Here is a 15703-nt window from a genome sequence, read left to right as displayed (position 1 = left end):
GTGTTGAAACAGCCACTGAGCTGTAGCCACGAGACGCAGTGTCTGCCCCTTTTATTCTGTTCTGTTCTTTCTCAGTGAATAAAACAGCAAGTTAACATCACAGGGCCAGAGACAGGCTTTTGAATTTGTCCTGCTGGCAGGAGAAGCAGGCAAGAGTGCCTCAAGTCCTTGTTGCCTAATTCTGCTTTGTGGGTAGTGTTTTCAGTTGCCTCTTACACAGGTCCCTGTAGAGAAGATAGTAATTTCTTACTTTCATTCTACAGGTAATTCTCCCCACCCACCCCCCAAATTACGAAAAATACCTATTAGGTATTAAGCAGTAGAAGTCTTTGGAATTGGTGTCTCCAGCAGGGTTCACGGAAATTGTAGGCATTCCTGCTTAACCGAAGTGCACTTGTGTTCTGTAGAATTGGAGCTCTTCTGGCTCTTTTTGGAAAGATTTCAATATATATTGTAAAATAGAAGGCTAAAAGGAACAGCAGAGCCCCGTTTGAGCATTGGAGACATTAAATGCCCGAGTTGAATCAAGCAGCAGTTTGACACTGAGATTTAAAAGCAAAGCAGACATGGCATCATTTTTTATTGAGTGTGAAACAGAGCCCTTAATGTTTTTTTCAATAATTGCTGAATGTCCAAACCTTATTACCTCACTGAAAAAAATAGCATCTGTACTTTGCAGCATGTTCAGATACGGTGTGAGTGGGCAGACCAGCCCTGCCCATCACTGCCTTTATCTGGAACTCTTTCCCAGCACTAGTACAGAAAGTCTTACAGTGCTAAACGCTTCAGCTTTATCATATAATGGCCTAAAACAATCTCTTCAGTTTGCAACACTGGTAATTTTTTAAATACATGTATTTAAAGGTACATTAAAAAGCATAGTTGGTAGAGGTAAGCAAAGAAAAAAAAATCCAGATCTACATTGCTTCACTCTCCAACAAACAAATTGTCACAAGACCTCTTTCCTTCCTCTATTCTGAAATTCGAATGAAAATAACATTTCCTTTTGCAGTGGTTACCTTTAAATCCTGGTTGGAAAATGTGGGATTTTTTTTCTGTGTCTTTGCCTTTATACTTTAATGTGTAAGGTTTATGTATAAAAATTGCAAGTTTACACTATCACATGGAGAGGGAGACAAACGAAATAGAACCTTTTGATGGTGCTGAATAGGATTTCCTCTTTTTGCTGTAACGAACTGTTTTGCATCTACTTCACAGCATTTCAGGGGTGGAGGAAGGATCTAATGTTTATTGCTGTATAGTACTTCGCTCTGCAAAGAGTTAAATGATGCATGAAATGACCTGTCACACTGTATTATGTGCCGCGGTATTATATACACAGAGGAATGCTCTTTAAAAAAAAAAAGAAAGGACAGAAAAAAACAATTTCTGAAGCCCCACTTCTTGTGGATTTGAAGAGAAACATTTGGTGTGTGTATATATATTTCTGCATAATTTATCTTAGCTAAGCCACAGGAGTCCATCAGCTACCAAAATAGAAGGAGGGGATATGCTGGATAGTTTCCTTCATCAGTTCATTTGGGAAGGCAATGGTGGAGATTCGGTGCCTGTGATACAGCTTTTCTGCAGGGAATAACAAAACCAAACTTTTGCATCTCATACTGGAAATAGCTAATGAACTACTTTCTGAATGGCTCCAAGTAGCTTCATTACTGTGGGAAAAGTTAGGAATGTGTTTATGAAGCTTGGCAAAGTGAATAGGAAATGATGGTATGCTGCATTTCTTATTAAATCACAATATTCTCAAGTTCATACTACATAGCTTCATCTGATTTTGCCTGCAGTTGATAGTGCTTTTGTTGAAGCTCAAATTAAAATAAGAATTCCACAGTCTAACAGTCTTATATTGCAATTTGTGTGCCCTTGTTTTTACCACAAATAACCTCTCAGCCCTTTCAGGAGGGTATGGACACAAATCTTCCCTCAGACATGGGGCCTACATACAAGTGCAAATCCAAGACCTTACAGTCTTAAACAGAAAACAGTCTCTTTAAATGGAAGTGAGTTTCTTTGTGTTTTCTTCCTCTGTATGCAGAATATGGTCAAGAATGCAGCAGATTTATTTGTGCACGCGTGCACACACACACATCATCCTCCAACTGTAGAGTTTACTCCCTGTTCAATATCTGCTAGTGGGGTAGAAAATCTGTTTGTTTTAAAGCGAGAACTGCAGAAGGACACAGTCCCTTCTGAGGGAGGTGGTGCAATGACACTTCTTACTCATTATTACTCAGATTTTTACAGACAGCAGTAATAATGCCAAAACCCTGGTCATACATCTACCAACTCTATCCTCGTTTCTTATCTGCTTAATATTTATGTCTCTGAAATACAGAGGCGTTGCCCTATTCAATAAATAATGTATTTAATCAAATACATCTGACAAATTATTTAACAGTTGCTGCTTCTTCTAGCAAGGGGGAAAAATGTCACTCATGAGAAACAACTTGTCATTTTACAACTGCTCAGCATTTTTTAGAAGAATTTTTTTGCTGCCCGACCTAGGAATGGCCTTTTCTACCCTGTTGCATAGGAAGGCTCAATTTCACATGCCAGTGGCACCGTGAAGGAGGTTGCTGGGTTGTCCTTTCTTCCTCAGCCTTGTGTTGACAAGCCGAGGGGGGTGGGAGGTGGCAGGTGTGTGCTTCCAGCTCCAGTGAATGATGATGAGCCTTAAGGTTATTGTCCAATTCCCAGCTTTGGTAAGTGCAAATGGGAGTCTGCTTGGGTTTGTGGGTTTGGTTTGATTTGAAGCGTTTTGGGTGCAGTTCATAACCAGCTCTGCGTTTTTATCAATATTTAGGGAGATGCAAGTTCCTGTATGGAAACAGATCAGTCATCTGCCTAAGTCTAGTGTTTTTTTCTCTGGAAGCACCTTATATTTGATGCTCCAGAGGAAAGTTATCTTCCTGTGGAATTACTGTCTTTATCAAACTGCAATTCAGCATCACAGGGGAGAGGGAGGCGCTGCCTTCTTGTGCCACATCCTGCATAGACCACTACAGCCTAGGAATTTAAAAATTAATGTACACGTGGGATATAGGAATGATAACTGTGCCTAGATTAACATCAAAGACATACTAGCAGTGGAAAGCCTAATGCAGTATTACCCCTAGGCTAGAATGGAACAGGAGGAGACTACTCTTTGCCTGCTGAAAATTTAGCATCTCACAACAGCCTTGCTCCAGCTTCCCCTTAGTTCATTTCTGCAGCTTGTTAGTTACTGCTTGTTAGCCATGGCAGGGAAGAGAGCGTTGTCTTGGATCCCAAGTGAGTCTTGACAATGAATCCAGGAATTAGTATGTAACTGCAGTTGCTTGGCTGCTGTCATCACCTCATCCATTGATTATTTCATGTAATCTAGTATAATACTGGAACACCTTTCTGCTGCTTCTAATCGGGCTTGAAAAGCTGGCCTCAAGCCACACTACAAACTGGAGACTCAGTGCAGTGTTGTTGGAGGATTTAAGATTCCTAGAGCTTTCTCAGTCATCCCAGCACAAAACTAGGTTTCAGCTTGACTTTGTTTTGTGTGGAGATTAGTTTATGGCCAGAACGCCAAGTGAAATTCAGTGTGTGGGAGCCAACCCCCCCAAAAGAAGCACTCACAAAATTGAAACTATCGGACTAAAACTCTTTTACTTCTGGCATTTTCCAATTTGAGTGGTTTGTGGAGTGTTATTTTAGATGGCAGCTGGATCAAAGTTTTGCTTCTGGGCATTCTTGGAGCTGGGTTAGTGGGCTTCATCCTGGTGCCCGGCCTGTGCTAGATGCAGCAAGAAGCCCGCGTGTACGTCTGTGCCTGGAGAGAGGGGAGCTAGTGTGCAGAGAAGCTCTGTCATCTTGTGTATGGAGTTAACTCTTCCTACAATGGTCCCCATGTGGGCTGTGATAGGTACATCTGCTCCCCTTGTTCTCATTCATCACCACACAAGCGATCTGCAGACCTGCATAGTTCTACATTCGGTGCAACGATGCAACAGAGAAGAAAATCTCTACCATTTCCACAGCAACCTGTGCATCAGACCGTGGCTGGAGAGAGGCAGCAGAATGCTGTCGGTCCCTGCAATCCATGACTTCAGTAAAAGCTCATCAGAAGAAAGCACATGCTCATGTGCTCCCACTCAGCCACTCTTGGTTAGTGACATAAGGGGACTATAGTGACTCTGTTGCTGTAAGTGCAGCTCTGGATTTCCTGTTATAACTTTGTTCCTTCATATTTCAACCCCTGCTGCTGCTTTATTTTGATTCAGTCTTCTGTTTTGCAGATAGCCCCTGAAAAGCCCTTCAGGATTATACATTCAAGTCTTACTGAGGATGATGTGGTCAGAAGTAGTATTAGGTGACTGGTGGCCTGTAAAAATTATCTGGGAGGCTCAGTGCTGACACTAGCTGACAGAAACCAACAGCCTAGATGCTGTCAGCACCAGTGGCTCTCTTAAGTAGCACTGTTTAGGGGACAGAGGGACTGAACTTCATCCTTTTTTTCTCCAAAGTGGTTCCTCCAATTCAGATTGCGCACTGAGAAACAATTTATAGACAATTCTGCCCTACATTTTCCTGGCTGAAACAATCTGTGCCTAGGCTTGCATACGTATTTGTGTAGTTCAAAAGTCATGCACAAGCCATCAGTAAATACTGTATGGCGGTATTGGTGTAATTTCTTTTACTGAAATGTGACTTGCATCACACCTTGGTGATAATTCTATGGCCATTTAGTTTCCATTTCAGTGGTCCATTTAAAATTCACATCATCTTCACTGCATACTTTTCTACAGTCATAAAAAGCCTAACACTTTTCCTTGCAGGGCAAAGTAAATATCTGGCCTAATTTGCAGCTAACCTGAGAAGTTTTCTAGTTGGAATGGCCATGCTCTAAGTGGTACAAGATCTCTCAGGCTCATTACAGGCATATATGTGACATCTTTACCATAACTGTAGAAAGCATGGGAAAGAAATGAACCACTCCATTCACGAGAAACTTCTGTTATGCTGTAAAATGCAACAGAAAGAGTCCCAAGAATCTGCTATCATAATTACAGTTGCACAATCAGTAAACAAGAGTTCACTTTTAGTATTTTGTGTGGCTTTCTAACATGCCAAAATAGCCTCCTCTTTTAAGCAATTATAGCTTATGTAGAATTTGAGCTCATCAGGAGTTGTTTTCGATGAATAATTGAGTTTGCATAACACTGATGCATTGATGTTTTCTGCGTCTGAGTGTTGACACTGATGGGCTAAAAAGCTTGATTTTGGGGATGGAGAAAATTGCATTAGTTCAGCTCACTTGGAGAATGTCTGTCTGATGAATTAATTTGCTACGCTTTGTTTTCTTCTGAATATTAAACCCTGTTTTGCATCTATGCATATACTGCCTGAGCAAAATAACTCCAGCTCCCATTTTCTATGACTATGTTTTCTTATAAAGTAGCCCAGGCCAAGTCAGGGCTGCTGTGCAGAGCTGATATCATCGGTGCTGTTATGGGGATGGACAGGCTCATCAAAAAGCTGCTGCCTGGTACTCCCCAGAGCACAGTGTTGTACCTTAAAGGCTGAATAAGAAGTGTCACAGTTTTTCTGTCAGTATTGTTTTGGTTATAATTCAATTGATGTTGGGAAACCTATCCCTACACATGATGATTTGCTAAATAGATATTTGTTTTGTGAAGCTCTAGCTAGCGTAGCAGCAGTGTACAAATAATCATGTCTTGGTAGTTTTTCCTTCACCGATAACCTTCTATTCTATTCAGAAAAGAGATATATAAATGCTAAAGCATGTTACCAGTTTCAAGATGACATTAGCCCAATAAGCATCTGACAAATATAGTTGTTACTTGTTCAATGCAAAAAAAAAAAAAAAAAAAAAGAGACTCTGCTCTCTTTATTTTGCACATTAAGAAGATCAGCTATGACCGCCTTCAAAATAGTTCTCTTCTGAATTGACACAACTGCATATGATGCTGCCAACATTCAAAGCAACTCCACAGATGATTTTCTGAAAGACTGCTTTTTTTGCTTTCTCTGCCATTTTTTGCTTTCACATCTTGAACCGACTAAAAGTGGGCTTCTTTTGAATATCTACTAAATCTTTGGGGAAAGGGAGCCATGCTTGGTGAATAGGGTGGATGCTTAAGCACAATCAAGTTGTTATTAGCTAAAAACTGCTTCATAGACAAAGTGTTGTGGGCTGGTGCACACTGACATTCTCCAGCCGAGGATTAGAAAATGTCCACTCATACTGAGTGAAGCAATAGAGCTGAGCCTTGTCTCACTGTTGACAGAGCATGCTCTATAATCTTGATTCCTGAGCTATAGGGCTAATATCTTTTGTTGTTGTTGTTGTTGGACCTTGTATATTGCCCTTATCTGAAATGAGCTCTGAAATTTGTAAAGTAGCAGAAATAAAAGCTCCATAAGGAAGAGGACAGGTGCTATCGGTGCCCCTGCCTTCAGCCAGTGTCAGAGGCTAGTTGTGTGGGAAGCAGCCAAATGGCCCTACCAGCTGACCCATCAGTGCTCTGCCATGCTTGGGGTTTGCTGGGATTGTGAAAGGTTGTCAGAGATGGGAAGTGTTACCTTTCGTAGTTGTTTAGCATCTGCTATCCAAGGCACTCCAAGTCCTTCTCTGACATCTTTGAATGAAGTTTCACTGCCCCTTTGTTATTCGGTATTATCTCCACTGTACAGGCGACAAGACAAATGAAGCTGTTAGCTGAAGGTTACACAGCAATTCTCTGGTGGTGCTGCTCTGCTGCTTGCCAGCACCGTCACAGAGGCAAGGTTGTCCTTTCTCCCTGAGGGTGGCCCAAGGGAGGTATATCAGCCCTTTTCTTTTTCCACTTTCCTCTTCCTGTGCTTGAGCATAGTGAAATCTGAACTGGTGAAGCAAATTGGTTTCAGATATCCTATCAAATTAACTTTACTTGTCTGTGCATGTGTGGGGCTGCGTGGCCAGACTCGGTAGGTGCAGAAGGCATAGGCACTCTGATAGTGTCAGAGAACTAGTCAGAGGCACTTATAGGATCCATGGGGATTGGCAATGTGAGAAACAGTCTATTTTAAAATCATATTTCAGTTAAGAGTAAATGATCTGATATATTTATAATTGTTGCCATCATGCATGCTGGCAACAGATTGATCCTTTCCTCCATGTATCATCTAGCTTCACCAATATTCATGAGAGCTCTCATCTGCCAGGGTGAAGAGAATATTTGGCATTGCACAGAGCTGTCTATCCAACCCTGTATGTTTAATATTGGCACTAATGAGTGATGCTCAGAGACTCTCCAGCCACAGGTTACTGGTGGTGACAGGAATGCCCAAGAGTAGGGTGCCTGCTGCAAGTAATCAGACAGGAACCTGGTGCATACTGAAATATTCAGAAATAGGTACTGAAATATTCAGAAATAGGCTGCAGGACCTTCGCTGTAGGGTCTGAGGGAGTATGTGTGACTTTACATTAGAGGCTAGAATATGAAAAGGATGCTGCTTCTCCCACAAGTTCACAAAAATGAGCTGGCAAACTGGGGCCGTGGTGACTTCCAGCATGAGCATGTTCAGCCAGGTCATTCCAGTAAGCTGTTGTCGGTGTCCAGGCATGGGGTCTTGGGAGGTGGGAGCTGTTAGTTTTCTTTTTCATATGTGACTTGCCCTTCCCTCGGTGTGTCAACTCTAAGGTCAGCCTTGATCATGAGCAGAGTACTTCCAGATCTCAACAAGGCTGTGCATGCTAGCGTGCTGTGTTCTGGGTGCCCAGTTGATTTTTGTTGCTGAGACAAAGAAGCTAATGTAGAGAGTAATTTTCCTCCTTATAATGGTAAGACTAGGGATGTTGTGTGGCACTGACCCAAAATTGCCAGGCTGTTATCATTACACTTGTAGTTGTAGTATGGTTTATTTATTATAACACATCAACAAATGTAATATTTTATTTTCCCCTGCATCCAAAAAGGGAATTCTCATCTCCCAGTAATAGACATCTCAGGCTCTGACAGAAATTCAAGGTCTTTTGCTTCATGCCTTTACCCTCCTTAGGCCAGTAAAAGTGCTAATAATGAAAAAGAAGGTCTGATGAATACCAGCAAATCCCACATAAGAATTAAGTCCCCAACACTTTCTGTGTATATGTTGTATATGTATGTGTATGCGAATATGTTGGTAAGCTCTCAAACTACCTGGTGTAGAGTACTGTCTCCACTGACAATGTGATACTGAAGCCAAAAGTCCTTTTCAATGCATTGAAAGTGAAATAACTTGAAAAAAAAAAAATCATTCTGGACAAAGGTAGGGAGCAGAGTTGTCAGCAACCAGTCAGGAGGAAAGGCAGATCTAGTTTTAGTCTTACGTTACAGTAGGTTAGCTACATTACTGTAGCTAACAGTGACAGCACACACACAAATTGCTTTGGCTTTGTCAGGGACATAACACAGAATCCACTCAGAGGGAAAAGTAACATTTCTCTTTGCTGATGCGAAATGAAACCAGCTTGAAATAGCAGTGACCCCCATAGCAGAAAAAAAAACCAAACACAAAAAAAACATTGCCTATTCTTACCATGACTTTTGTTGGGCAGAAGTTAGTTCACTGAAGCTCACTGGTTTAGGAGCAATAAATATGAGGAACACTTAGTTTCACTAGTTCCTACCTCCTAGCCTGATAAAGTGAACTATCCAAGGAGCCTGTCTAGCAGACAGGGAAAACTAATGGATAGTTCATGCAGAAACTGAAGGGAGAGAATCATTTGCAGTGAAGTGTCTAGGTAACTCTTGTAAAAATTAAGACAAAAGCTTCAGTTAAAGTGACTTTCACTCTTGATGTTCTCTCTGATTTTTTCCGCGCTTGAAGCTGTAGTAATGACTTTTTTTCCACCTTGTCACTGTATCACTTATTTCATGAAACATTTCTATAGCTAGGTAGGAATTTGGATGTAGAGTGATAATACCTGCAAACGTGGGTGGATGGAAAGTACAAGGGCTGGTACAAGGGCTCAGATCTTCTCTTTGTAGTGGACTGAACAAATACTCGTCATAGGTTATGAAATACAGTTTTTCAATATTTTATTTAAAACTTGATTGCAACTTAAAGGATAAAACAATCATCAAATGTTTCTTGGAATGGACTTCGCTGTCCACTTTGAGGCTGTAGCCCCACAGGCTGTCAGGCAGCAAACTGCTAATGCTGGTGTTGTGTTGGAGGGTGATATACGTAGTAATGTTTGGATCAGATGAGAGGACAGGGAAGGAATGAGATGCATAACTGAGTAGAAAGAAACATCTGATGCTCAGACATAAGGAGAGCAAAAAGTGCCAGCAGTCAGAGTGGAAGACGGATTCTTTGGGGGAAGAAGTTACCTCTAGGACTGTTTTGATTATCTTGGTTTAAACTGCAGTAGGCTTTTATAATTGTAATTGAAACCCAAACTGGTGGCTCCATTTAAGATGCCAGTTCTTGCTTGATTGCTTGGAATAGGGATAGTTTAGGGAAAAAAACCCAATATACTTTGCTTTTAAGATAATTAAAGATATATTTTGCTTGAAATTTAATTTTTCTTGGGGTGACAATGACATAAAAACATGTCTGGTAGTCCCTTTAGTTTACAGTCAGCAAGAGTAAGAAGTTTATTTTCCTGCATCAAACCAGTTATGTTTTAGCTCAGTTTTTGTTCTGAACTTTTTTATTGAAATAGAAAAGAGAAATCAACAATTTTATTAAAAATTCATGGTTGCATTTTTAAAGTCCTTTAAGTGTTCCTGAAGATGTGGGGCCCAACACATTCTAGAGTATTTTCCTCCTAACATGCATGGAAAAATCTCTCTAGTGCCGGCTACAAGTGCATACAGATGAGGTGTGTGACTAATTGGTCACACAAAGGCTTTTTCATTGCCTCGTTGAAGTGGTTCTTACTCTGGCTGACCACCTTGGTCCAAACTTTGTAGGCAACCAAGCCATCCTGTCTGGTGTTCTGTCATCATAAGTCTGGGTTCACGACAGTAGATTCTGTTGGGCAACTCTATACACCGTGGGGTGCTGTGAAATGTTGCTTATCCGGTCTGAGAGAAGCAGTTACTCTTCCAGGTGTCCTTGGACTGAAAGAAACTGTTTTAATCACCAAATAGCCTTGCATAAATTTCAGATGAAGGGGAAAAGGTATTGATGTTCATAGTGTTCTGTCTCCCCTGGTCAGCAAAACCAGCACCATTGCAGCTGGATTGTCATTATCAAGCCACTGTTGTCCAGGCGCGTCTGTGTTGTCTCACAGATTCTAGTCTCAGCGTTTAAATTTGGGAGGTGTTAGCTGACTCTCTAGGTCTGTGTTTGTGCAGTAACACATGTGGTGTATTTGATGCCCATCCTACCAGCAGGGCTCCAAAGCACTCACGGTATATAAACATTGCAGTCACCATTTTAAATAAAGCACTAAATCTTTCCTTCCTTTCGACAGATTGAAGATATCATTACAAGAATGCGGGATGACAAAACAGGTGGAGTTCCCATCCGCACTGTCAAGAGCTTTCTGTCCAAAATCCCCAGCGTTGTCACTGGTAAGGACCCTGGTTATCAGGGAAGAGTGTGTGAGATGGTACTTGCTCACTCTAAGCAAAAGAAAAAATGCCCCTCTGGTTGTTTTTTCTGCACATCATTGTTATGTGGTGAAATAATGAACCAAGATTGCTTAATTTTGTTTAAGTAAGCAAGCATTTATATTTCTTTGGTGTGAGTTATATTTTAAAATGTTATATAGTTTTTGTGGCTATTAACGTATAACCAGAGTCATTTCCTACAATAGAAGTAGGAAAATCCTGGGGAAGAACTGAAGGAAGAAAGTTGAAACAACATTTTCTCACTCACACCCAGATAATCTTATCAGGCATCTGCGACAGATAGAGGAATGTGAAATACCTTTTATGCATGAATCGTGTTTTATTAAAACTATATGTACAGAAGCGTGGATTATGCGTGAACTGAGAGTCGGAGTACCAAACCATTCCTACCCATGTTTCCAGACAGAATATCTTCCAGTGCAACAAATAACTTTGACATTGATAGATGCTGAGTTTATCCAGGGTGATGTAAATTGCTTGGAGGATTTGTACTTGGGTTTCTGGTACCTGGTTTCACTAACTCTGTAGTAGTTAACTCTCTACCAGTAGACTGTTGTCCATTGGGAGATACCTAACTATTCCTATGACTTATCATTTATCATGTTCTTTATGCCTGCAAAGTAAATATGATTTTATCTGTCCTGCAGAGTCTCTTTCCAAATCAGACCAGATACACACACTGATGAGTCTTTTCAGGGAAGTTTCCCTTCCTGTTCTGAAAAGTGAAAGGCTTCCTTTTCTGCGGCTGCAACTTCACGAGAGTAAGATTCAGATGACTGCTAAAATGTGAAAGTTGCATTGTTGCCTACAGGGAGCTTACCAATAACTGAGAGGAGACTGGTAGTTCAAAGTGACCTTTCTTGCTCTCAGGGAGTTTATACTCTTGTAAAATAATTGGGAAATACCCCTTGTCAACAGGGCTGCTGGCAATGCGGCTAGTGTCAAGCCATTGTAAAGAGGGTTCCCTGTGGTGGAGCATGTCTGAGCTGAAGCACTTCAAAAATATCTTTTCTGTGAGAATGGTTGGATTGAGCAGAGTTTGAGGTTGTGATTATTGATTCAGAGTGTGATTTAATATCCTTGTATTAGAAAAATATCCACCTTAAGCTACAGGGATGGAATACAAATCTGCAGAGTCCTTGGAAGTAGGCAGGGAATATGGAAATTGGAATGAAGTTTTCACTTGAGCAAGGCTCAGTCCAGCTAATCCCTTTTTATTGTGCAGCATGCTCTTCTGTCTGAAATTGATTTCAGGGTGTGACTCAGTGTAACTGGCAGTTGAAGGATTAGGGTTTATTGTGGAAAAGAAATCTGAATATAGTATGAGATGCGAAAATCATGTTACTAAATTGCAAGTTATGGCTGAAACTGGTATGAGCTAACTGTTCTTGCAAGTTCCTGGGGAAATGACCATTTATCTGATCTAAAAACTAGTTCCATGAGCTCAAGTCCACAATACACAAACTGGTTTATTCTGCTAAAACAAGTTTCTGCTATTCCTGTTAATATTCAAAGCACTGATTAAGCAAATAATCTAGTTGCCAAGCCACTGCCTGTCACTCAAAGAGAAAAGGAAATGGGAAACCTCACAGCTTCTTTAAACTGATTTATACTTATCCTTAGGTAACACCCTGGTTGGCAACTGCCTGGTGTGATGGAAACTGCCCCTTGCACTCTGCTCTTCTGGAACAGCAGCTGTAGCTGCATCACCTTGAAATGGCTGGTTTTTTACAGCACAGGGAATAGTGAAAAGATAAAGATAAAATAGGAACAAAACCTTCTTCCAAAGCTGACAGAAAATTCTCAGCTTTGGAGGGGAACAACCTCAGTGCCATTCCCTTCAGGTGGTTTGAAGGTAGCTCCCTTGTGATGCACCAGGCAGTGCATGAAGCCTTTGAGTTTGAACCGTATGGAAAAAAACTTGGAGAGCCTCAAGTTTTTCTCCATTTCTCATTTCTCTTTTCAGATGTATAGGCCTGCCTATTTGTAGACCAAACTGAAAAGAATCATAGAATTGCTTGGTTGGAAAAGACCTTTGAGATCATTGAGTCCAACCACACCTGTCCATTACTAAACCATATCCCTGAAAAAAGAAATTTATATATGATTTCAGTATTTGTGATGGGTGGGCAAAGAGCTGGAATGCTTGAAAACACAGAAACACCGATATTTTAGCAGAAGCTGGGGACGCTGGGTTTGTTCAGTCTCAAAAAGGGAAAGCTGGAAGGAATGAGAGGCTGTAGTGAAAAAGGCATCAGACCCTTTCTCAGAAGTGCATGGGGGAAGTACAAAAGACAATGTATGCAAATTGCCGGAACAAAAGCCCCAGCTGCATTTAGGAAGATAGTTGTTTGTGGACAGAGCAGCTGAGCATGAGCCCAGTGGCCTGCAGAGGCCGTGAAACCAGGGCTTTGGAGCTATTTGGGAGCCCCCGAGTACATCTGACCTAACTGCCTTTGGCTTTGCTTTGGATGGAAGTTGGTCTAGGCAACCTTCAGAGAATCCTCCTAATCTGAATTATTCTTATGATCATTGGATACTCAATTTTAGTGCTTTTCTAATTCCACTCAATGTCATAAACACAAAAGAAGAGCTTGTATTTTCAAAAACTTTGGCCTCCCTCTTGGGAAAAGTTTAATCTCTAGATTTTGGTATTCTCGGCCTTTTTATTTCTACCTGAAAAATGGAACAGCAACACTGACATGATTTGCTTGGCAGGCTCACAGTGACTGTGATTAACAGGGGTTTATTTTTGCTTGACACTTCTGTTGTAATTACCTCTCACAGGAGAAATGTAAAATCTTAAAAAAAAAGAAATATTGTAGCAGTGCCTTGCTGCTCTAAACAGGCAGCTCTGTTTATAGTACCACGAAGTGGGTGTATGATTTAAAGTTGGAATACCAGGGAAAGAACTGCTCATCTCTGTTTTGCTTTCATCTGTCCTGATGCCGAAGTTGTGAACGAGACATTGTGTAACACAAGGAGAAGGAGCCTCAGGGAGTTATCATTAATGGTCCTCTCTTGACAACAGGAATCTGGGAAAAGGATGAAAAAACCTTTTTTGAATGTATGATGAGTCGCGTGGGAATGCTGTGCCAAAGGCACATTTTAATCCACATTAGAAGCAGATTTGTGTATCCCCTTCCTCAGGTTTTGGCTCAAAGTAGGTCAGTCAAAGGAAGACATATGACACCATTATCTTCATTAAGTTTTTGCTTTTATGGGCAAGCCACAGAGAATGAAAGTAGAATGAAACCAGTCCGTGTGGCATCTGTGCGCATGTGTATGACATTGTCTGACAGTAAGTTTAGAGTACAAATACAGTGGACAAATAGGAGGAAGAACTGACGGCAGCAGTGATCCATGCCCAAACTGGGTCAACTGGGTTGTCAGTCAATGCACATGACGATACTTGCTGCCATAAACGGAGTTTCACATTTCTCTTTTAGTAAGAAAACAGTTTACTCAGTAATGATTTGGTTTGTAAATTAATTGGCAATTCTCTGTTTTCCCAGTCATCAGACTTGTAAGAACATCTCATTATACTAACCAGCAATAAAACTGGCTTTCTAATCTTCTTTTTGATTTCTGTACAATTGCATCTTAAAACTAATCCCGTTTCGTAGAAGGACCCAATGCATATACTTTTTTTCCTAGTGATTGAGGCTTGGGCACTATTCAATATTGCTGAAACAGGGTAAACAGGAGTCAGTGCTGCAAGAGCTGAACTTTCCAGTGCAAAAAGCCTCCTTCATGCTCACTAATCTGCCTACAACCTCATTCTAGATTTCTCCTAGTCCTGTGTACTGTCTGATCCTCTATACGAGCATATTTGCTACTGCAGCCCAAGGGAGACGTGCAGTCCAGAAGCCTTGCACAATTCTACACTCCTCCCGAGAAGTTTTGACACAAATTCATCCTAACCCATAACCCCCTGACTTCAAGCAGGCTTGTCCCCACAGCTCCACCTTGAGTGATACATCCTCCTTCCAGCAGCAACCTCCTAGATGGCACTTTCTTGCTTGTGCACTGACCCTTATCCTAGTACTCACTCGTCTTCCTACTGTGCTCTCTAAGCTGCCTGTGTGGCTGTGAATGGATTGATAGGTGATGTCTCAGTGGTACCGGCTTGAGTTAAGTGCTGCCATGCAAGCTTTGTGCACACAGCCCTACCAATGTATTTCACTCCTGACCTACCATGTCTGTCTTATTTAAGTTCCGGACATCTCTAAGCAGAAAGTGCCAGTATTACTGAAATGTGCCAGATGGCCTGTCGTTACTCAAGACTCATGATCCAAACCAAGTTTAAACTGCCGTGTGCCTCTATCCAAAGAAGCCAGCATGTGTCTTGGCTAATGCCTATGTGTTCTGAAGTTGTGCCAGAACACATCAGAATGTCGCTTACTCAAAGAAAATGCATTTGGTCGGAGTATGGAAATCCCATAGTCTTGGGAAAGGGAGAATTTATTATTGATAGCCTTCCCTGATGGTGTAGTTCGGGACAGCCAAGTTCTGCTGAAGGACTTGTGCATCCATTTGCTGAATGAGCTCCTGTGGTGCCAGTTTGATGGTATTTATTGCCTTTTTGCTTCAGAGAAGTTCAAACACATCTCGTACAACAGCCAGAGGTGCAAGGGAGAAGAGCAGGTTTCTCATCTCCAGGTCGAAGGTCCTCATTCAGTAGAACCATACAAAGAAAGAGGTTGGTGGTTTGGGGAGCAGAACTAGGACTGACAGTGCTGACAAGAGCTAGCACCCATCGCCCTAGTAGGGCGCAGCTGCAAAGGCCTGAGTGCTTTGCCAGTGTGTTTGCTTTCTTAATGCTTTTTTTCAGGGGAAGAACTTGACTTGGTGCCTTAAAGAAACTGTTTTCATTGGGACCAAATAACTGTAAGTTGGCTGCACGAGGATTTGGCTTCCCCTGAGCTGCGTGTCCAGCTGCTCGCGTTATCTGATCTCATAGGATTTTAACTGGAGGACTAAGCTCGATATCGATTTCCGTGAACATTTAGGTACTTTCATTCTACTTGTAAACCACCCATCCCTACATCTGGAACAACACCCATCTCTGAACCTGAACA

The 15703-nt window shown here is 41.5% G+C and overlaps 1 protein-coding gene across 6 annotated transcripts in view; it reads left to right on the top strand.

Annotated features, from left to right (window-relative positions):
* RGS6 (regulator of G protein signaling 6) overlaps positions 1-15703 on the top strand; it is a 278903-nt gene that overhangs the window by 152354 nt on the left and 110846 nt on the right. For all 6 annotated transcript variants that reach the window (XM_054067562.1, XM_054067563.1, XM_054067561.1 and 3 more), the window contains one exon: positions 10463-10562. In XM_054067562.1, coding sequence (XP_053923537.1) covers positions 10463-10562 — 100 coding nt within the window. The remainder of the gene's footprint in view (positions 1-10462; positions 10563-15703) is intronic.

The sequence above is a fragment of the Cuculus canorus genome, chromosome 5 (assembly GCF_017976375.1).
Source record: "Cuculus canorus isolate bCucCan1 chromosome 5, bCucCan1.pri, whole genome shotgun sequence".
NCBI lineage: Eukaryota > Metazoa > Chordata > Aves > Cuculiformes > Cuculidae > Cuculus > Cuculus canorus.
Note: the sequence above shows the minus strand (reverse complement) of the source record. Positions and strands in the feature narration are given on the sequence as shown.